Source organism: Rhinolophus ferrumequinum, chromosome 5 (genome assembly GCF_004115265.2).
Source record: "Rhinolophus ferrumequinum isolate MPI-CBG mRhiFer1 chromosome 5, mRhiFer1_v1.p, whole genome shotgun sequence".
In the NCBI taxonomy this organism is placed as follows: Eukaryota; Metazoa; Chordata; class Mammalia; order Chiroptera; family Rhinolophidae; genus Rhinolophus; species Rhinolophus ferrumequinum.
In genome coordinates, this window is record NC_046288.1 from 86,823,040 (window position 1) to 86,845,852 (window position 22,813).

A 22,813-nucleotide genomic window follows, 5' to 3' on the forward strand; every position below is an offset into this window, starting at 1 on the left:
GTGCTTGCCCACATGTGCCCCCAACACCCCCTCCAGAGGCTTTTACTTGTTTTCTGACTAGTTTAGGGGTTGAATACCTCAGTTCTCTTGAGTGCCCAGTGCTGCTCCCCAACACTGTGGTTCGTCCTGCCCACCTCTGGTGGTCCCTGGTGACTGGCCCAGGTGGCATTGGCATCCATGGCCCCATCTGTGCTGTCCTGAGGGCTTGGTGACAGCTGGCATGGGTGACCATGCTCTGCTCTGAGGGTCCCCTGGCCCTTCAGCAACAGGTTCTCCAGCACCCCCTGCCCCACACCTTAAGCCTCCCTGAAAACCCTCACTTTAAACTGGTGTGGAGGCCTCCCTGCTGGTGGTCTCTCTGAGCTGAGAGGGCCCAGCTGTGGTCTCCTGGAGAGATGGGCAGCAGGAAGCTAGGGCTGTGTGTCCTCTTGAGTGCCTCCCTGGCTCCATGGCCTTGGACTCCAAGGTCTTTCCTGCCACTGCCCTGGTCTCCAGGAAGCCCCCTTCCCAGGCTGTTGTTCCAGTAATGACCCTGTGGACCCCTGTGATGCTCTTCCTGGGTCCAGCGGGACTTTCGAGCACAAGGCAGTCTCAGGCACAGACTGCCTGGGCCACCTTTCCTCGGCCACTGCCGGTCCTTTTGGGGAACTGGGAGAGCACAGAACCCTGTCAGGAGCCAGGTGCCGTGAACTCAGACAGTGAAAAGTGATCCAGCATGGTGGTCTTGGAGAGTCAGTGGGTTTGGGGCTAGGTGAGCCACAGCCTGGGGTCCTGTAATAGGGTGCTTGAGCCAGTCCAAGATCCACTGGGTACATGGCTGCTGGCTGCTTCCCTGGTGCCCAGATTCAGCCATAAGCATCCTGCGCAGGATATGACCTTGGGCCCAGAGGCCACAGTCCCTGCCCAACCCTGAGTGTCTGACTGGGAGATGGATGATGCTGAGACAGGTCAGGGATGTACAGGGTGCTCAGAGCAGATGGGGGGAAGGGAAGGGCCAGTGCTGGGGACATGGGTGAGGGGACAGTCTTCATAGAAGACATGTGGCATACTCAAAAGTCTGACATACATAATTTGAATCAGAAGGCAGGGGTATGGAAAATGGGTAGAAGCAATATTCAAAGAAATAATGGCCAAGAATTTTCCAAAACTGAAGAAAAATCTCTGCTCATATATTCAGGAGGCTCAAGAAAACTACAAGCTAGAGGAACACAAAATATACCTGGGTACGTTAGAGTACAGTTGCTGAAAATGAAAAACATCTTAAATGTAGCCAGAGAAAAAGGGCAGATTACTTTGAAAAGAATGGAAGATTGACAGCTCTCTTCTCAAAAACAACAAAAACAATGGAAGCCAGCAGGCAATGAAACGATACATATTTAAATTGCTGGGGGGAAAAGCTGCCAACCAGAATTTTATACCCAGCAAAAATATCCTTCCAAAATGCAATAATGAATTATCCAGAAACAGAAAGCCAAAGAAATTTGTTATCTATCAGCAGCCTACACGTAAAGAAAAACTAATTGGCATTCTCCAGCCAAGGGAATAGAATCTCAGATGGAAGTGCAGGAGACATTGATGAACCTGCTGTGGATTACTATAAATGAGTGTGGACTGTACAAAACAATAACTGTAATGGGGGATAAATTATACAGAGCATAGTTTAACACTGGAAAAGAAAAATCACATCTTGCTATGTTAATTTTTAAAAGAGTAAGAAAACCTGAATCATTTTGAAAGTTACAGAAAAAGAATTTGAAAAACATCTTTTATCAATTTAGTAATAGAAGGGAATTTCCTTAATCTGATAAAAGATACACACACATACACACACACACACAGATGGGCCCTTACCTAAAACACCATCTGTAAAAATTAACTCAAAATTGGTCAAGGACCTAAATGTAAAATGTAAAATAATAAAACTCTTAGAAGAAAACACAGGACAAGAGCTCCATGACATTGCATTTGGCAATGATTTCTTGCATATGACACTAAAGGCACATGCAATGAAAGAAAAAATTAGATAAATTGGACTTTGTGAAAAATTCAAATTTTTGTGTGTCAAAATATACTATCAACAGAGTAAAAAGGCAACTCACAGAATGGAGAAATATTTGCCAATCATATATCTGATAAGGGATTAATATCCAGAATACATAAGAACTCCTAAAACTTAACAATAAAACAAACAACCTGGCTCAAATGGGCAAAAGACTCGAATAGACATTTCTCCAGAGAAGACCCACAAATGAATGGCCAACAAGCACATGAAAAGATTCTCAGCGTCACTAATCATTAGTGAAATGCAAATCACCTTGACCATTAAGATGGCTACTGCTGTGTTTCCCCAAAAATAAGATCTAGCCAGACAATTAGCTCTAATGCGTCTTTTGGAGCAAAAATTAATATTTTATTACATTAATAATAAATTACATTATATTATATGTAATATAATTAAATTACATTAAATTAAAATACACGGGTATTAAATTACATTATATTATATTATACCCAGTCTTATGTAAGACCCAGACTTATAGTAAAGTTAGACCAGTCTTACATTAATTTTTTGCTCCAAAATACACATTAGAGCTGATTGTCCAGCAAGGTCTTATTTTTGGAGAAACACATTATAAAAAAAAAAAATAACAAGTGTTGGCGAGGACGTAGAGAAAAGGGAACACTTGTGCACTGTTAGGAATATAAATTGGTGTAGTCATTATGGAAAACAGTATGGAGGTTCCTCAAAAAGTTAAACAGAACTCCCGTAAGACCCAGCAATTCCACTCTGGTACTCACCTAGAAGAATTGAAATCGGCATCTTGAAGAGATATTGCACATCCTTGTTCACAGCAGCATTACTCACAACAGCGAAACGTGGAAGCCACTCAAGTGACAATTAGTGGAGGAATGCATAAAAATATATGAGAAATACATATAATGGAATATTAATCAGCCTTAGAAAGAAATGAGACCGTAATGTGCTACAACGTGGATGAACCTGGAGGACATGAGACTTAATGAAATGAGTCAGTCATAATACAACAACGTGTGATTCCAATTACATGAGGTCCCTGCAGTAGCCAAAATCAGGCATGGAAAGTAGAATGGTGGTTGCCAGCGGCTGAAGGAGGGGAGAGTTAGGAGTTAGTGTTTAATGGGGACAGACTTTGTTTTACAAGATGAATGAGTTATGGGGGTGGATGGTGGTGATGGCAGCACAACACTGGGAATGTACTGAACACCACTGAAATGTCTCTTAAAAACAGTTAAAATGTTAAATTTTATAGTACATGTATCTTATCACAAAAGCAATTTTCTAAATATCATCTATAAGAGTGTCAGTAAACATTGGCTACTTAGGCAAAAACCTGAAGACATGTAAGACTTCCTGTGAATGTTATGAAACGTTACTGACATAGAATTTTGAACACCCACATAGCCAGAGAGCTGTCGCACACTCAGGGGGAAGCAGTTCCAAGAAGGTACAGTTAGTCTCAAATTAATTAGGAATTCATTGCAATCTCAATCAAAGTCAAAAGGAGGCCTTTTCTTCTTCTTCTTCTTTGCCAAAATTCACAAATGAATTCTAAAATTCATGTAAAAATACAAGGGGCCCAGAATAGCCAAGAGGAAAGAGATTGCTGGAGAAAAAAACAAAGAACATCACTGTTCTCTCCTACTCTTGATGGGCTTTGCTGGTTTGCACAAGCCAGGCTGGTGTGAGCGTGCGTGTGAACATGTGTGCACGGCTGCTGGGTGTACTGCATGGAAATGAACGATGCTGGAGCCACTGCCTAATGTGAAGCTGCAGGAGCGCCGACGAGGCGTCATGTGAGGATGGACTTCTGACCTCTGAGCAGACTAGAGTCTGGAAACACTTATGTGCTTTCTGATTTATGACAAAGGGGGCATTGCAGAACAGTGGGGAATGGCTATTTTTTGGGTTTTTTTCCCGATAAATGGGTTGAGTCAATAAATACCCGTATGAGAAAACATGTGTCTGGATCCATACCACCATCACATACAAAAATCGGTTCTAGACGGGTTGCAGATACAAATGCGAAAAGCAAAAACAGGAAAGCCTTCAGAGAAAAAGGTCAGGGAGAACATCTTTGGGACTTGGAGTAGGCAGAGATTTCTTCAACAGGACACAGAAGACTAATAAAAAATGTGATAGGTTGCACTTCACTGAAATTTAAAACTTCAGTTCAATCAAAAGACACCATTAAGAGAGTGAAAAGGCAAGTCACAGAGTTGGAGAGTGTATCCAAACAAATAAATCCATAATATGTGAAGGACTCCTCTCTGTGAGGAAAAGACAGACAACCCAGGTAGAAACGTGCACATCTTGAACAGGCACGGGACAGGATTCTACGGACCGATCAACATACAGATAGGTGCACAACCTTACTGGTCCTTGGATGGAAGCAATTTAAAACTACAAGAGATAGCATTACACACTCACCAGAAAGGACCTGATGATAACTACCAAGTGCTCTGTGGTGGAGCCAGCAGCTGCAGCAGCTGACAGGTGGGGGCCAGTGGAGTGCAGTTCTCACTAACACCTCCCTACGTGTGCACTTAGAAAGGCACACATGTTCCCCACGAGAGGTATCAGAGATGGGGGCCACGGCAGCTAGGGCCCATAGGCAAGACCAGATTCATAGATGGATGGTGCTGTGTCCCCCAGGAAAGACATGCAGCCATGACAGTGAACGCTCCACAGCACCGACGAATATCACCAAACCCAGTTGTCAGATCTAGACAAATAAAACCAGCAGAATGCTCAATTAAGTTCAAATTTCTGATAAACAGTGAACACTGTTAGTGTAAGTATGTGCCAGATGCCCCCCATCTGGGACACACAGGCACACCTCGGAGCTATTGTGGGTTCAGTTTCAGATCACTGCAATAAAGCGAATGTTGAAATACAGTGAGTCGTAATCTTGCAGGTAGAGGGTCTTGCCTCACTTTGTAGAAACGCACCATCTGTGAAGCGCAGTAAAAGGACAAATGCCTGTACTAACCACGTATTGTTGCTTAGCTGAAATTCTAATTGAACTGGACATCCTGTATTTTATCTGGTGACCCCGCACAGATATACCGACAAACAAAGCCTGCCACACAGCGCTGACTGCAAGTTCCCATCTCCAGAGAATGAAAACAGGCGAGAGCGCCCTGTCTTTAGAAGTAAGGCTGGTGCTAATAGCAGGAGGGCGTGGAAAGGCATGTGGTGTTCTCCATCAGGTGCTGTTAGCCTGGCGTGGGGTTTATGGGGAGTCAAGCTGTGCAGTTCTGAGAAGCACCCAGGTCCATGACTGCACTGGGGACCTCAGGCCCCAGCTGGCCCGAGCTTCTCCCGGCAGAGAGCACCTGCCACAGGCTCATCCCAGGCACCCACCTTCTGGTGTCTGTGTCAGCGCCCCTTCCAACAGGAAGTCTCCCCAGACGAAGCCAGGTGCCCTGCCGTGCCCTCCGTCTGGCAGGCGTTTTTCTGTGTTCTGTTTGTCGATCTGTTATTCAGTCATCACTTATATAAATATCTGTTTATTATCTGCCTCTTCCCCCAAGGGCAGGGACAGTACCTGTCCTTCTGAGTGTGGCCCAATGCCTGGCACACTGACCGGGGTCAGTAGCCATTGTTGAACAGAAGGATGAAAGTCTCTATGTAAACTAACATATATTCTTTCACTCCCCAATGTTCTCCTCACAGTTTCATGTCCTTGAGGACCAGGTCTTTCTTGTTTTCAGCATGAGGTTTCAGAACCCCCTTTTTGAGAAATTGCAGTCGGCCACCCCGAGTGGCCACTGTCCCGACCCGAGGGATGCAAGAGCCACTGGGGCCGGCCACTCACTTTGCAGTGTGTGGGGGACAGTGCACCGTGGTCTGCACCGTGTGCAGATGCGGGTGTCGCACGCCTTGCTGTGCCCCTGCCCGTCCAGGCGTCCAGGGCACTGTGCCCACTGTCGGCTGGGGGCTGGTGTGGCCGCTGGGGCTTTCACTTATTTTGTCTTGCCCTTTGTAGGGACTTGCTGCAGACCCTGAGTGAGGACGAGCTCCACACGCTGGAACGGAGCCTCTGCATTTCCCAGGACGTGGAGTTCCCCATCCGGGCAGATGCGCAGGCCCCCCCCGCCCTGGCACCCACCTTCCCCACACCCCTTCCCCCCGAGGAGCTGCTCTCTGCCAAGGCCCCAAACCCGGAGGCTGAGCTGGCCTGCTCCATGCAGTACGATGACCAAGAGCTGGAGCAGCTCAGCCGCATGGTCCACAGGGCTGGGGACGAGATGTCATCCCTGCTGTCCCCGCCCAGCGCCTGCCAGTCCCCGGCACGCAGGCCGGGCAGCGAGGGCAGCCCCCAGGTGGAGGCGTCCCCAGGCAGCGGGCGGTTGCGGCCCGGCAGTGATGAGGAGGACGGAACAGTGTTCTTCATGGATGACGTGGAGGGGGCAGCAGAGGCCATGGGTAGCCCGTCTGCGTGGACGGACAGCACCAGCACCGACCCCCAGGACACACGGCAGGGCGGGGAGGCGGGGGTCAGCGTGCTAGGGGAGGCGGAAGACTTGAGCAATAACAACAACACCCAGGGTGACAAAATACGGGCAGCCGGGCCCAACTCCTGCAGCTGCCTGGACGCCCCGCCGTCCCTGGACGGCTGGGAGGTGAGTGTGGATGATGCCGGGACGGCCGAGATGATCGCCCACCGGACAGGGGGCATGAAGCTCTCGGCCACGGTTATCTTCAATCCCAAATCACCCAACTCGCTGACCTCTGCCGTCACCGCCCTGGAAGCCCCCGGAAACAGCATCCCCCCACTGGAGCCCGTGGCCGAGGGGACAGACGGTGACTCCCACAAACTGAGCGCCACAGCCACCAACTGCCTCCTTAACTCCTGCGTGTGTTGTGGGGGCTGTGGGGGCAGCAGGGAGGACACAGCCGAGAGCCTGCGGGACAAGTGCAGCCCTGGAGGTGTTGTCGGCACCTCTTACGTAGGCTCGGCCAAGGCCAGTGCCAAGGGTGGGGCCGAGAGCCTGGAGGAGGCCCGGCCTGCCCTGGAGGCACTGCCCATGGGCGCCCCGGCCTCGCTGCCCTCAGAGGACACCCCCGATAGGCAGGAGCCCAAAGCACCTACTTCCAGCAAGTGCCTGGTACATACCTCAGGGCCCCCAGGGGACTCAGCAGACAGGCTGTTCAGTGGGGGCGACGGCACCAGTCAGCAGAAGGAGCCTGAGTGCGGACGGCAGGACACCGGACAGCCCTTGGGCCCCAGGTAAGAGCCTCTCGGGCTGCCGGACTTATCCTCTGACTGTGCATTTGGGGCGTCTCCTGTTGGCTGATCCCTACAGGGCTGTCAGGTGTGGTCTGTGTGTGACATGGTGGGGTGCCTGGCGTGGGCACCAACGCTGTAGGAAGTTAAGCAGCTTATATCAGGCCCTCCTGGGCCTGGTCACCACCGCATCCACCTGAGAAATGTCCCCCTGATCAGGGTGGCACCTTTCAGCTGACGGGCACAGTGCCAAGCACTCAGCTGACCCCCTTTTGCCAACATGGCCCATCCTGGCCCTGATGGTCAGTGTGTGGGTGAGCTGGGCAGTGGCAAGTGGGCATGGCTGCCTCTGGGCGTGCTCCACTTCTCTGCTCACTGTGTGGCCTAGGCCTGGCACCCACCTGACCCAGGTGACTGCCTGGAGAAGAGGGTCTCTGGGATCAGGGCTGTGTAGCCACTGCCTCTTCCTTTCTGGCCTCGTCCTCCCACCGGTGCACACAAGGAACCAGGACCCTGGGGGTGTCAGGGCCGCTCTCCTCCTCTCTTCAGAGCTCCGATGCTTTGTGGCCTGGGCCACACAGCCCTCGTGCCCAGCAGCAGCCCGTTCTGTGTGGGGTCTGCAGTCACTCCCCACCGCCTCCCCCAGCCCCTGGCAGCCACTAATCTACCTCCTGGCTCCAGAGATCGGCCTGTTCTGGATATTTCATATAAACAGAATTGCGTAATAGGTAACCTTTTGTGTCTGGCTCCTCTTGCTGAGCATCGTGCTTTCACGTCACCTCCACGGTGTGGCAAACACCAGTCTTCCTTCCTTTGTGGCTGAATAATGTTCCAGCGTAAGGATGGACCACATTCTGTTTATCCATTCATCAGCCAGTGTGTGTGTCTGTGTGTGTGTGTGTGTGTGTGTGTGTGTGTGTCTTCCACTTTTTGGCTACTAAGAATAATGCTGCTATGAGAGTTTGTGCACACGTTTTTGTGTGGTCATCAGTTTTCATTCCTTCTGGGTGTGTGCCTAGGAGTGGAATTGCTGGGTCACATGGTTTAGCTATTTGAGGCGCTGTCCCCTCTTTTCAAAGCAGCTGCAGTTTGCATTCATTCATACCAGTCACGTACCCGGGTCTCGGTTTCTCCACATCCTTGCCAACACTTGTGATCATCTAAGATTTTTTTAAATAGCTCTTTTGTCCTTAGGGCGTATCCTGCTGGAATATACAGTTGAGAGACTGCTTTCAACTCACTTGAAGTCATTCTCTTTGAGGCCACGCCCCCAGTTATACTCACAGCTGGCTTATTTGTTCCATTTAGCATTAGATACATAGACATTGCATTTGCACGCGATTTAAATTTACAACTGAAATGTTTGCATGGTTCGCAGCCATATCTACAAAAATAAGACATACCTGGAGAATTCTGCCCCTTCTCCTCATTCTCCTGTTCCCCTAAAGGAACAGTTTTTAGATTTTTTATAGTTTATCCTTCAATTTGAAAAATGGAAGCAAAGATGTGTACACACGTGCCTGCACGTTTCTCCTCGTCTGGTTCTTTGGCAAAGGGCCTCACCCTGCAAACACTCCTGCCCGCTGTTTCCTGACCGAACCTGGAGGCCTGTCCATCGCTGCTTGTACAGCTGTCCCCACCGTCACTCGCAGCTGCATGGGACCCCACGGTGTGGGCTGACCAGTGTGCACTCAGGCCCTGCTGCTGGTCTCGAGTTGTTCCAGACTTTATCCCTCCAGATGGTGGTTCATTGAGCAGCCTCATGTAAGCGCCGCTCCCATTTCTGATAAGGCTGTTCGTGAGGCGCAAACCAGCTTCATCAGCCATGTCCATGGGATGAATTCTTAGCCACAACCTACTGGACAGCTTTCTTCCTCAGGGCCTCCGACTTGGGCCCAACTCAATTGATAAGTGAATCATTTTTCTGCAAGACTTATAAGAAACCATCACAAATTCTCTGACAGGACACATGGATTTTCAGTTTTTGACCGGCACCCACTTTTTTTCCTGTTTGTTGAGGTGAAAGCCAATGGACACCTTCTCTCTGGGACCCCTCCTGTTTTCCTGACTTGTCCCGCCGTGGACAGTTCTCGGTCACGTCACACTGTCAGGACTCAAAGGCTGAAGCTGAGCTGAGCAAAGGAAAGAGAACCCCCACAGCAGCCTTGAGACATGGTCTCGTCTTCCAGGAGACATTTCCAGAAGGTGCAGAGGGTCTGAGGAAAGAAGAACGTGGCAGGTGGCAGGGTCATCAGGCCGGCCCTGTGTTTGAGTCAGGACCCTGGACAGCAGTCTGCAGGGCCCAGCCCGGCGCCAGGGGCTGCTGGGATCCCGGTCAGCAGATGGCGCCTGTGCATACATCAGAGATCCCTTCACATCACAGGATGGTTGCCGGGTGGCTGAGCAACGCTGCGGAGACTCACCCAGAAACAAAGCAGAGGCAGGCCGACCTCATGGTGCCTGAGGGACACCAGGACAGAGGTGACAAAGCAGCCCTGATAAAAGACACAAAACACTGCCTTTTATCCTGCCACAGGCAGAAAGCTCACTGCAGTTCACACAGCGAGATTCCTGGAGTCTGGTTGGTGTAGTTAGGTAATGTGTGTGTGAGGCTTCAGCAGGAAAGCAGCCTGTCTCGTGTGCGGGGCAGGTGGTGAACCTCCACCCCCAGCGGGGCAGATGGAAAGACCGAGACGCAGAGAGAGTGATACCTGCCTTACTTAGCTCAAAGTGCCTGCAGCGCCAGCTCATTGGGCCCCTGGTGTTGCACTCAGGGTCACTCGCCGCGTGATGAGCTGTCGTCCTGATTTGACTGTGAGTCCTGCCTATCTGGCAGGTGCTTCAGTGACCTGTGATGTGCAGCCTGGATGAGGGAACGGCAGGCATGGCCCTGCGCTCAGAGCTTCTGGTGCCATGTGTGTGGCAGACGGAACCAGCCTCAGACCTCTGCGTGCCACGGAGGAGATGCATGGAGGTGTGACAAAGGGTCTGCCTGCCCCAAGGACACCTGGAACCTGCTTTCCTGGTCAAGCTGACCAGAGCCTCCAGGTGGAAGGGCAGGGCTGCGGGGGTCCTGCTGGGCCGGCGGGAGGGGCGTTCTGGAGCGAGGGTCCCAGCCAGGAGAAGCCCCTCTGTGGCATTTCCCGAGGCCCTCCCGGCAAGCTGCTGCACCACGGGCCAGTTCCGCCAGTGCTGTCACCCAGGTGGGACGTCATCCTTGGTACAGTCCTAGGAGAAAGGTCCGGAACATGTGGCCTTCAGCTCTTCTCTTTCTACTGCCTCCTCGCTGCCCACAGGTTAGCCTTTTTGAGGAAAGTTAGTATGTTTTAAAAGCTTGTTGTTCCCTGTTGAGACTCACCTTATCATCCAGAACCTTCCATATTCTTGAAGCCAGCTGAGTAGTAGGTCACTGTCCAGAAAACAGGAAGTCATCCGTCTCTGGTGCATCTTTGTCCTTTCCCTGGACATTTTACTAAAGTGTGTTCTCAACTTTCTGCCTTCTCAAAAAAATCACTCTGACTCCGTTGTTTCTAATTATGAATGTGGTCCCTGTTCGTTATCAAAACTTAGGAGAAGAACATAAATAAGAATAAAGGAAGGAAATAAAAGCCAACCCAAATCCTATGAGTTTAATTGTTTTTTTCTAACAAATATTATATTATTTTACAATCATTCCTCCTCAAAGCTCTTTGAAGACATGATTTTCATAGAATTGTACTCTGTCATAAAGACCTGTGCTAGTTTATCCTACATTTTCCCATTTCCATTTCTTTTCCACATTAGATTAGTTTTGTGGTCACTTTCTCTCATGGATTATTTCTTTAGAGTTGATCCTTTAGAAAGACGGCAGCAAAGCTGTGGAGCCTTAAGTTCTGCGTCTTACTGTCAGATTGCTTTCCTCAGTGGCGTGTCACCCTGGCTGTGACTGCGCCAGCTGCGTTTCCCATCTTGAGAGCAAAAAGGGGCCCCTTTGTTGCTGTAATTTGCGCTTCTCCAATTTGGGGTGCCCCGAGTACTTCCTCCTGCTGCCTTTTTCTTCTGTGACGACCGTTTGTTCCTTCACCTATTTCCCAGTTGGGTTTTCACATTTTTCGTCCTTACTTGAAAACGCCCCTTCTGCCCATGGTGTTTGTTGCAGTTGCTTTTCCGTCTGTTATTTGCCTTTGGTTTTATTTATCAATGTCTTCTGACTGACAGATGTTTGATTTTCCTTTGAGGGATTAAATATACAAAAGTCCAGAGACAGCTTCTGGCCCCTGCCTTTCCGTCTCCCCTGGCTGACTGTGCGGGCACCGTTCCTCCTCAGGCCCAGGCGGGATATATGTCCTCAGCCCCTGCTCGAGTAGGCGCTTTCCTTTTTACCTCTGACTCTGCGCTCCCCAACCCTTGGTCAGAGAGGCACCTGTTTTCGGAGGGCCTGGCCATTTTGCCTTCTGAGACAGTCTCCAGCCATCAGAGAGACCGAAGCCTTGGGGACTGATGCCAGCAGGGTACCAGCTCTGGCTTGAGGGGAGCGGTGTCTCAGAAAAGGCACTGCTTGTCCCACCTCCCAGAGAGCCTGGCCTGCTCTGCGTTGTTCAGTTCTGAGGCTGCATTTGAGGCTGGGGCTGGCGGTGCCTCTTCCTCCCCTCATGTGCTCAGTGGGCCCCCTGGCTGCCGTTTTGGACAGAATGATGGGAGTTGGGGAAGGCTGTCCTTGACCCAGGATTCTGAGCTTCAGCCCTGAACAGGTGACGTGTGCTCTGACCATCTGCTCCTTCCTTCCAGAGTGTGGTGATGGCAGAGATTTGATGTTGGGGACATCTTGAGGGGAATTGCTGGCACATGGCACTTCCTTGCCTGTTGGGGGAGCGGCATTGGACGGGGTGTTCTTCTACATGTGCAAGAGTGGCAGGCGGGTGGGCCTCAACCTGGGTCTGGTCAACCTCCCTGAGCCTCAGTTTTGTCTTCTGCAAAATGGGCTAACAGTCCCCAGCTCACATAGTGTCTAGAGGAGGAGCCGAGAGGCCATGTATGTCTTTCCTTATCTCATTCCACGTCTTACTCAGCCACTGTTACTTGCCGTCATTACCACTGTCACTCAGGATGGTTAGTCACAGCCATTACTTATCACCGCTACTCAGGCTTGTTACTTGCTATGTCCCTTGTCGTCTTGCTGTTTTCAGTCTCAACTTTATCTCCCCATCACATCACTGGATTTCCCTGCTTCCTTCCCCAATTTCCACTGTTCTCCACTCCCCACTCGTGGTGTGACCCCTAGGCAGGGTCATCTGAAACATTCCAGTGGAAGTTTGTCTGATGCTGACTGATGCTGGAGGGCCCCATGCCTCTCACTGCAGCTTTTCCTTGAACTTGCTCCTTGCCTGCCTGGCTCCTCCAGCAGCTACCTCACCTTCCCCTGCACTGTGGCCCTGCGGTGGTTCAACCCAGGCTCCTCTGCCCTTTGCTGGGGGACCCTGGGTCCAGCCCCAAGCAGCTGTGGCCACAGAGAGGCAGCACCCTGTGTTTCTGGAGTATGGTGCCGACTCCCCCTGGGCCCCATCAACCTTTTCCCTTTATGGAGGGAACCGTTTGAGATCCCTCTGGTGCCCATCCAGGTGAGGCCCCAGGAAGCCTTGGTGCCCAGCTCAGAGAAGGGCAGGATGCAGCCAGCACAGGCTGAGCTTCCTCCAGCAGCATATGGTGACTGGTAAGTCCTCCATCACTGGCAAACCTCCCCAGAGGTGTGGGGCTGGTACTTCTGACCTGCTTTGTTCACACGTCACCAAACTGCCTTTCCCTCCTGCAGACGGAGTCAGGGGTCGGCCGCTCGATGCCCTGGGGCCGCCCCTGCCCTGGGCGGGGCCTCATCGGTGCCCAGTGACCGATGTCCTCTGGCCTCTGTGGTCTGGAAGGACATGTTCCCTTTCCAGCATATGATCAATAACCATAGCTTCTGTGCCGGCTGTTGGGGGTACCCCAGGGGGCCGGTCCTGAGCTGAAAAGTAAGGGGTGTGAGTGCCTGGACTGAGTGACCACTCAGTAAGCCATTGCCTGGGCCCCCCCACCCCAATGCTGGGCTCTCCTGGGCACTCTAGGATGGGGTGACAGAGTGGGGCTTGGTCTAGCCCTGACCTCTTTCTGGCAGCTGTGTGACCCTGGGCCACAGGTCCTGTCCCAGGGACATGCCTGTCATTGCTGTTTCCTCCAGAGCCATTCTGGGGCCAGGCAGTGGCACAGGCCTGGCTGCTGCAGCCACCCAGCCCCAGGCAGGTGTTCCATCGTCTGCAAGGAGCACCAAGCCCTCCCACCATAGCGTGCCCCTGGAAGGAAAACAAGAATGATTGAGCAGTGTAAAAATAGAGGAGGTACTGGAATTAATTAGACTCCTGAAAAACAGATTAGGCTTAATGACTGTCATCAAGTCAATTGTTTGTAAGTGACAGAGGGAGCTGTGCAGATGACACAGGGCTAGATGGGACCAAACAGGGGCCGGCTGGGCCGCTGAGGGCAGGGCTGGGTTCTTGCCTGAGCCCCTTGCTGACACTGGCCATGAACCCTGCAGTGAACACAGTAACTGATGGCCCGGAACCCCACAAGGGGCAGTGTCAGCCACAAGGTGCAATGAGCGCCCCACACAGTAGGTACTCGGGGGTCCTGGGAGGGGTGCTGCCCTCCCCGGATGGGCCCACCGGTGTCTGAAGTCTTTCTCGCTAATTCACAGCCGGGTGTTGAGCTGGACAGAACATGCCCAGCCTGGCTGTGCTCTGGGTGGGGAAGGCCTGGCCGAGGGGCAGCACGACTGCAGGGTGACCACTGAGCCCGGCGCCCAGGATGGCTCCGTGCTGGCCCTGCCCCCTCAGCCTCGCCCCCTTGAGGTCCCACCCAGCCCTGGCCTTAAAGTCCCCTGGTTCCTGACTCCGCCTCTCCCTCCAGCCTCACTGCACCCCAACATCTCACCCCCCACACACACCCGGCTGCTCTCCACCTTCATTGTCAACTGCACCCCTGTGCCGTCATCCCTTCCCCCGCCCTGCCATGCGTCCTTCACCAGTGCCAGGACGAAGATAAGATAGTGTCATAAGCTGGAGGGTCCAGGCAGGGTGGGGGGCAGCTCCGTTAGTGAGAGCAATTGAGGGAGGCCACCCCCAGGTAGTGACATCCATTGAGACCTGGAGGAGAGGTGGCCAGGTTGGCAGGCCAGCCAGGGCCCAGGTGCCCAGGAGCAGAGGGCACAGGGAGGAGCGCAGAAGGGAGGCTGAGGGCGGGAAATCCCAGAGAGCTTTGGCGGGCCAGGGTGGGTGGCACTTTTCTGAGAGGAAGGCACCGCGTCAGCAGCAGCATGTGAGCACAGCGGTAGCACATCTGGTGTCTTAGTCGTGTTTTAAGCAGCTTTTTTGAAATGAATCGGCATGCAGCGCGGGCCGCGTCTGAGAGCTCAGTCCCTCCGTCTCGCCAGCACTCGTGTGGCGGTCTTGCTCGCGTTCGCCATTCTAATGCTGTGAGCAGCGTCTTGTCTCGGGTCTGGATGTGCTTCTCCCCGTCCTCAGGTGCCGGCAGCCGTTTTGCTGTTTCTTCCTATCGGGTTGTTTGTTTCCTTTTTGAGAGTTCTTTATTTATTCTGGATCCAAGTTCTTTATCAGATATCTACTTTACAAATCTTTTCTCCAGTCTGGGGCGTGTCTTCTCATTCTAAGAGTATCTTTTGAAGAGCAGAAGTTCTTAACTTTGATGAAGCCCAATTTATCAACTTTTTTCTTTCGTGGATTGTGAGTTTGGTGTCATATCTAAGAATTCTTTTTTTTATAACCCAAAGTCACAAGGATTTTTCCCCCTCTGTTTTCTTCTAGAGGTTGTATATTTTTAGGTTTGACATTCAGGTCTGTGAACCTTGTTGAGTTAATTTTTGTTTGTGGTGTGAGGTGTCAGTGTAACTTGTATTTAGTTTTGCTAAGGAAAACCAACGATTCCAGCACCATTTCTTGAAAAGACTATCCTTTCTCCACGGATTGCCTTTGCACCTTTGTCAAACATATATGTGTGGATTTATTTCTGGACTCTCTAGTCTGTTCCGTTGATCTTTTTGTCTATATTGACACCAATATCATACTGCCTTGATTATGATAGTTTTATAATGAGCCATAACTCCAGGTAGTACAAATCTGTGGCTTTGTTGGACATTTTCAAAGTTCTTTTGGCTATTCTGGGTCCTTTGTATTACATATGAATTTTAGAACCAGATTCTCTATTTATTTATTTATTTAAAAGGCTGCTAAGAATCTTATTGGCATTCTGTTGAATCTATAGATCAATTTGGGAAGAATTAACACCTTAGTAATATTGAGTCTTCCAATTCATGAACATACTGTATCTGTTCATTTATTTAGGTCTTTAATTACTCTCAGCAAAGTTTTATAGTTCTTACTGTAAAAGTCTTACACATCTTTTTTTATATTTATCCCTAAATATTTTATGTTTTTGATACAATTATAAATGGTAGTTGTGTAATTTACATTTCAGTTGTTGATTGCTAATACACAGAAATAGAAGTAATTTTTTTTTTTTTAAGATTTTATTGGGGAAGGGGAACAGGACTTTATTGGGGAATAGTGTGTACTTCCAGGACTTTTTTCCAAGTCAAGTTGTTGTCCTTTCAATCTTAATTGTGTAGGGTACCGTTAAGCTTCAAGTTGTCCTTTCAGTCTTAGTTGTGGAGGGCGCAGCTCAGCTCCAGGTCCAGTTGCCGTTGCTAGTTGCAGGGGGCACAGCCTACCATCCCTTGCGGGAGTCGAACCGGCAACCTTGTGGTTGAGAGGACACGCTCCAACCAACTGAGCCATCCGGGAGCTCAGCGGCAGCTCAGCTCAAGGTGCTGTGTTCAATCTTAGTTGCAGGGGGGCGGAATCCACCATCCCTTGTGGGACTCGAGGAGTTGAACCGGCAACCTTGTGGTTGAGAGCCTCTGGCCCATATGGGAATCGAACCGGCAGCCTTCGGAGTTAGGAGCATGGAGCTCTAACCGCCTGAGCCACCGGGCCAGCCCAGAAATAGAAAAAATTTTTGTATGTTGATCTTGTCTCCTGCAGTCTTGCTAAACTCACTTTATTGGTTATGGTAGTTGGTTTTTATTAAAGATTTCCTACATAGATTATCATGTCATCTGTGACTAAAGCCAGTGTACTTTTTTCTAATTGGATGTCCTTTACTACTGTTTCTTGCCTTTTTGCACGGGTGAGGACCTCCAGTAGTACTGGACAGAAGCATTGATGCAGGATATTTTTGCCTTGTTCCTGATCTCAGAGGGAAAGCACTTAGTACCTACCATAAAGTGTGACGATAGCTGTTGGATTTTCAAAGATGCCTTTTGCAGGTTCAGGAAGTTCTCTTCTACTCCTAGTTTACTGAGTTTTTACCAAGAATGTATTGGATTTTCTCAAATATTTTTTCTGTGTCTTTTGGGGATGATCATATAGTTTTCCTTGTATAGTCTATTAATGTGATAAATGTCACTGATGGATGTTTAGAGGTTAAGCCAACCTTGCATTCCTGGGATGACCCTCACTAGTCCTGAGGTAGTATCCTTTTTATACATTGCTGGCTTTGATTTGCTAAAATTTTGTTGAGAATTTTGCATCTGCTCATGAGGAATGTTGGGCAGTAGTTTTCTTTGCTCAGCATGTTCTTCTCAGGTGCAGGCATCCGAGGAGAGGCATGCTGAGGTCCTACAGTGACGTGGGAGCGTTCCCATTTCTTCAATTTGTACAGATGAGTTTGTGTAGAATTGGTATTATTTCTGCCTTAAATGTTAGGTAGAATTCACCAGTGAAGGTGTCTGAGCCTGGAGTTTCCTTTGAAAGAAAGTTTTTAACTACAATTTCAATTCCTTTACTAGATATAGGTTTGTTCAATTACCCATTTCTTATTCAGTGAGTGGAAGAGTTCCTTTGCATGGTCCTTAGTCCCTGCTCCGTTCTCCTGGCTTCCCCTCACACATGCTGAGCCAGGGGTGTTTCCCTGCCCAGAACTCTGGGGGCGCCCTGATCTCCCCCATCTCTTGAGCCCGCCCAGCCCCTCTCCACGGTTCGCCTCCTCATCCCTGCCCACATCCCGATTTCTGGGTGCTCTCTGTGCTGTCCTTGTTTGTTCCTTGTGTCACCATCGCCTCCCTCTCTGCCACGACACCCTCCTTGTCTCTTCTACATCAAGTCACCATAATATGGTCCCACTTGCTGCCTTTGATGATGTCCATGGATGCTTTACCCATGGCCTCATTGAATCCATGGCTGCATTTTCATTGTCATCCCTGCTCCAAGATGTGGAAACAGGCTCAGAGTTCCAAGCTGGGGATGACCCTCCCATCTATCTGGCCCCAGTTTTTGGACCTCCCTGTAGGACCCCTTGGCCCGTCCCCAGAGCTACCCTCATGTCTTGTGTTCTGCCATGTGATACCTTCCCAGTCCCCATGCTGTGTCCCTTAAGCTCAATGACATGACTTAGGGTCCCTGGTTGGGGAAACACACTCATCCAAATGGTAACAAGGCAGTGCCCAGGCCTGGAAGGCAGCTGACCTCTGTGGGACTTCCTGGGACCCGGGGAGGGGAGGCCACTGGGGCTCACGTCCAGTCTCTCACGTTCTTTACTCTCTCCCCCCAACATCTGCCCCTGCGGCCAACCTCCCCTTGGCCCAGTGTAGCCTCACAGACATGCTGGGGATCATCCAACCCAACTTCCCAGATGCAGCTGGCCCCACTCTGGGAGGGTACATGTCCTCAGGCCCAGTTGGCATGTGGGACATGTGGACATCTGTGGCCATGGGGGGGCCACCCTGCTGGGGGAGCTCCAGGAGAAGGGGGCTGGCAGAGTCCAGGCCAGAGCAGCGTTGCAGCTCGTGGTACAGCCGACCTGTCCCCACCTCCCCTCAGGTCCCAGAGCAGGGCCACAGTCCCTGGTCCTGTCAATCTGCTTCCTGCTCAACTCCCAGTTCCTTCTGACATCAGGGGACTCCACAGTTGGGGTGGGAGCTGGGTTTGAGCTGGAGTGGGGCGTGCTTGGTTAGCACTGACCCCTGCTCAGCTTGGGGACGACAGGAGGGCAGGGGCAGGCGCCCAGCATCTCCGGCAGCAGCCTCAAGGGTCATCTTCCGCCCTTCTGCGAGACCAGGAGAATTCCTGTCTGAATAGCCTCTTCCCTGAAGCAGTGCACTTCCTCTCGTCTTCACGGAGGCACAAACGCAAGAAAACAGGTTTAACATGCTGAGTGTCGTGTGGCAGGGAGACCAGGACACCGTCCTCACTCAAGTTCACCCGCTACTTTGGCTCCCCCACTAGACTGGCTCTTAGTGACACACACAAGGTCCCACTCATCCCTGGGACCCCCCTGCACATCCCCACCCTGTCTGTCCAGCAACTGCCCAGAGAGGAGGAGTGCCTTTCCTGTGAATGTCTGTTTTCAGTTCTCCTGGCTGTCCACCTTAAGAGTGCAATTCTCAGGTCTTATGGTAAGAGGAGCTGCTGAGCTGTCTTCTAAAGTGACCGCCCCTTGTGAGAGCCTCACCAGGGACCTCCAAGGTTCCAATTTTTCCATCTCTTCACCAACGCTTGTTGTTTTCTTTCGTTTTCAAAAAAATGATTGTAGTCATCCTAATGGATATAAAAGGATATCATGTTGTCATTTTGATTTCTTTGCGTTTCTCAAATGACTAATGATGTTGAACATCTTTTCATATGTTTATTGGCCATTTGTCTGTCTTCTTTCGGAAAATGTCTGTTCATATCTATTGCCCATTCTTCAGCCGGGTTATTTGTTGTTCTGTTGTTGAGCTGGAAGCATTCTTTCTATATTCTACTTACTATACCCTTACAGATACATAATTTGCAAAATTTTTCTCCTATTCTGTGGGTTGTCTTTTCACTTTCTTGATGGTGTCTTTGGAAGCACAGAAGTTTTTAATTCTGATGAAGCTCAGTTTTGTGTTTTGTCTTTGGTTGTAGTGCTTTTGGTGTCATAGCTAAGAAACTGTTGCCTAATCCCAGGCCACAGAGATTTATGTTTTCTTCTAAGAATTTTAGAGTTCTAGTTCTAGGCCTTTGATCTATTTTGAGTCAATTTTTGCATATGGTATTAAGTAAGGGCCCCACTTCATTCTTTCGCATATGGAAATGCAGTTGTTCCAGCACCATTTTTTGAACAGACTGTTCTTCCTGTATTGCATGGTCTTGGTGCCCTTGTTGAAAATCAGTTGCCCATAAATGTATCGGTTGATTTCTGAATTCGCAGTCCTGTTCCATTGTAATATCTCTCCCATGCCAGTGCCACAATCTTAATTACTGTAGTTTCATATTAGGTTTCAAATCACGAGTGTGAATCCTCCCACTTTGTTTTTCTTTTCCAAGATCGTGTTGGCGATTCTGGGTCCTTGCATTTCCATATGAATTTTAGGATCAGCTTCTCAATTTCTGCACGGAAAAAAATGGCAACTGATACCTTGATAGGGATTGCATTAAAATGTAGACCAATTAGGGGAGTTTGGCCATCTTAGCAATAGTAAGTCTTCCAGTCCGTGAACACAGATGTCTTTCCATTTATTTAGGTCTCCTTCAGTTTATTTAAGTGTTATTTTGTAGTTTTCAGTATATAACTCTTATTTTTTTTTGTTAAATGTATTTCAGATATTTTAACTTTTTGATGCCATTGCACATAGGGTTAATTTCATTTTCAGCTTGTTTATTGTTACTGTGTCTTAATATAATTGATTTTTTAAAAGTAACAGTTTTATTGATATATAGTATATATACCACACAGTTCACCCTTTTAAAGTGTACAGTTCAATGGTTTTTAGCATGTATTCACTCTTAACCTTTTGTATTAATGTCAAACCAATCCAGCCTCTTTGCCACCCAGACCTCCTCAGTTCCTTTTCCTCTGCTCTCCCCTTGCCCTAAACTTTTCCCCCCTACTTTTTGGTAAAATACATATAATATAAAATTTACTACTTTAAGCCTTTTTAAGGTTTCAATTCAGTGGCATTATGCCCATTCACAATGTTATATAAGGACTACCACTCTCTATTTGCAGAATGTTTTCATCTTCGCAAACTGAGACTCTGTCCCCATTAAACACTCACTCCCCGTTACCCCCCGCCCCAGCCCCTGGCAACCACCATTCACTTTCTGTCCCTATGGATTTGACTCCTCTAGGGACCTCCTATAAGTTGGATCACAGTATTTGTCCTCTGTATCTGGCTTATTTCACTGAGCAGAATGTCCTCAGGGTTCATCCATGTTGTAGCGTGTGTCAAAATGTCCTTCCTTGTTAAGGCTGAATAATATTCCGTTGTGCGGATGGGCCACATTCTGTTTATCTCTCCGCCCGTCAGTGACACTTGGGCTACTTCCACCTTCCGGCCTCGATGATAGTGCAGCTGTGACCGTTCCTATACAGCAGGTCCTCAAATAATGTCATTTCGTTCAACTTTATTTTGTTATAACATTGATGCGTTGCCTTAGGAACTTAACTCTTGTTTATATCAAGTAATCTGTGGTCCAGCAGGTTTCGTTATATGTCATTTCACTTGCGTAGAACCTGTGAGTGATGTTAAGTAAGGACTTAATGTATGAATACTTGTTTGAGTCCTGGCTTTCAGATCTTTGGGGTGAAGCTGTCACTGAGACTGGGGTTACTGAATGGAAGTTGACCCCCTGGACAGTGAAGCCCCTCCCGCCTTTCCCAGGGCGGGAGGCTGCCAGCCCTACCCTTACTCCAGGCTCAAAGTCCCGGGCTTCGTCCCCAGAAAGCCAGTGACCTGGGAGGGGAGAGCTGTGGATCATTGGGGTCCTAGTGGAGCCCCGAGTCCCCTCGGCTGGCACGCCCAGCCCCACCCCCGGCCTCTTGTTCCAGTGAAATGTCATTAGGGTCCTAGTGGAGCCCCGAGTCCCCTCGGCTGGCACGCCCAGCCCTACCCCCGGCCTCTTGTTCCAGTGAAATGTCATTAGGGTCCTAGTGGAGCCCCGAGTCCCCTCGGCTGGCACGCCCAGCCCCACCCCCGGCCTCTTGTTCCAGTGAAATGTCATTAGGGTCCTAGTGGGGCCCCGAGTCCCCTCGGCTGGCACGCCCAGCCCCACCCCCGGCCTCTTGTTCCAGTGAAATGTCATTAGGGTCCTAGTGGAGCCCCGAGTCCCCTCGGCTGGCACGCCCAGCCCCACCCCCGGCCTCTTGTTCCAGTGAAATGTCATTAGGGTCCTAGTGGAGCCCCGAGTCCCCTCGGCTGGCACGCCCAGCCCCACCCCCGGCCTCTTGTTCCAGTGAAATGTTAAATGCTCATAAATGAATAATCGTTATGCTAGAGTATGCCAATAAAACACACACTCATGCACCCCGCTACTTGACCGGAGGAGGGAAACCGGGAAGCCCTGGGGCCTCTTCCAGCCCAGCTTCCCTTTGCGGCGACAACTGGAGCTGGTCACCGGCCTGAATTCTCACATCTTTGTGCTTCGGAATAGCTTCATACCTCGAGGAGGTACCCCTAAGTCAGGCATTGGGCAGCTCTGCGTGTCTCTCCACTGTGTGTAAAGGGACTCACGCAGTGTGTCAGCAGCATCCTGTCACTGAGAAGGGATCGCCAACCCGGCACCACCTCTGCCGACCTGCTCCTGCAGGACCAGACCACAGTTGCTTTTCCATCGCTGGTGGGTTTTGCTGGAACATCTGTGCCCTGCGCTGCAGCTGCCCAGGGGCAGAGCTCCGGGTGTACCGGTGACAGCTCTGAGTGTGGGCAGCTCCTTTGGGACTCACGTGGAGCCAAACGGTCTTTCCAAAGTCACCGGACACCCCCCCCCAGTCGGCCTTTCAGTGACCCCTCTGAAATGTGTTAGAGGCAAGCTTCTGGCCTGAAAAGAGACCAACTGCCCCCAAACAAAAGGGAAAACGGAGATCGTGAGGCCGCCAACGCAACTTTTTAAAAATTATAACTGATATTTCTAGATACATAAAATACTTCTCATCCACAAAACTACAATAAGAGCAGGAAATTAAAAACCTGAAAGCAGAAATTAAAATGTCAAGGTGAAACGGAAAGAAAAAAATGGAGGAATTTTCCCAGAAAGTGGGACAAAAGGACAGAAATAGAAGATAAGAGGTACAGGATTTAAAGGTTGGAGGGTACATGCACCCCCTGGAGCAGGGCAATGTGGGCTCGATAACTTAGTGCAGGCACGACTGTGACTGCCTTTGGAGCCGCCAGGGACCCCTGCTGGCAGACTCAGGAAGCTGAGGCGACACCACTGGGAAGTGGAGAAGTGCCCGATGGTGCAGAAGGACCATGTCTCAGTGACAGAGAACCACAAACCAAACCGGGCCTAAGCCGCAGAGACTTACTCCCTCACAGTCTGAAGACAGAAATTGGAAATCCGGCAGGGCCGCACCCCTTTAGAGGCCCACGGGGAGCAGCCAGACCGCCTCTGCCAGCTTCTGGTGGCCACAGGTGTCCCGTGGCTTATGGCTGCATCCCTCTAGTTTCTATGTCAGGTCCCTGAAACTCCTCCTGTCCCCTGTGTGTCTGTGTGTCC

At 50.2% G+C, this 22,813-nt stretch overlaps 1 protein-coding gene across 2 annotated transcripts in view; it reads left to right on the forward strand.

Moving 5' to 3' along the window:
* Positions 1 to 22,813, forward strand: part of ZFYVE28 (zinc finger FYVE-type containing 28) — a 69,399-nt gene that overhangs the window by 39,998 nt on the left and 6,588 nt on the right. For both annotated transcript variants that reach the window (XM_033106676.1, XM_033106675.1), the window contains exon 8: positions 6,030 to 7,274. In XM_033106676.1, the coding sequence (XP_032962567.1) occupies positions 6,030 to 7,274 (1,245 nt within the window). The remainder of the gene's footprint in view (positions 1 to 6,029; positions 7,275 to 22,813) is intronic.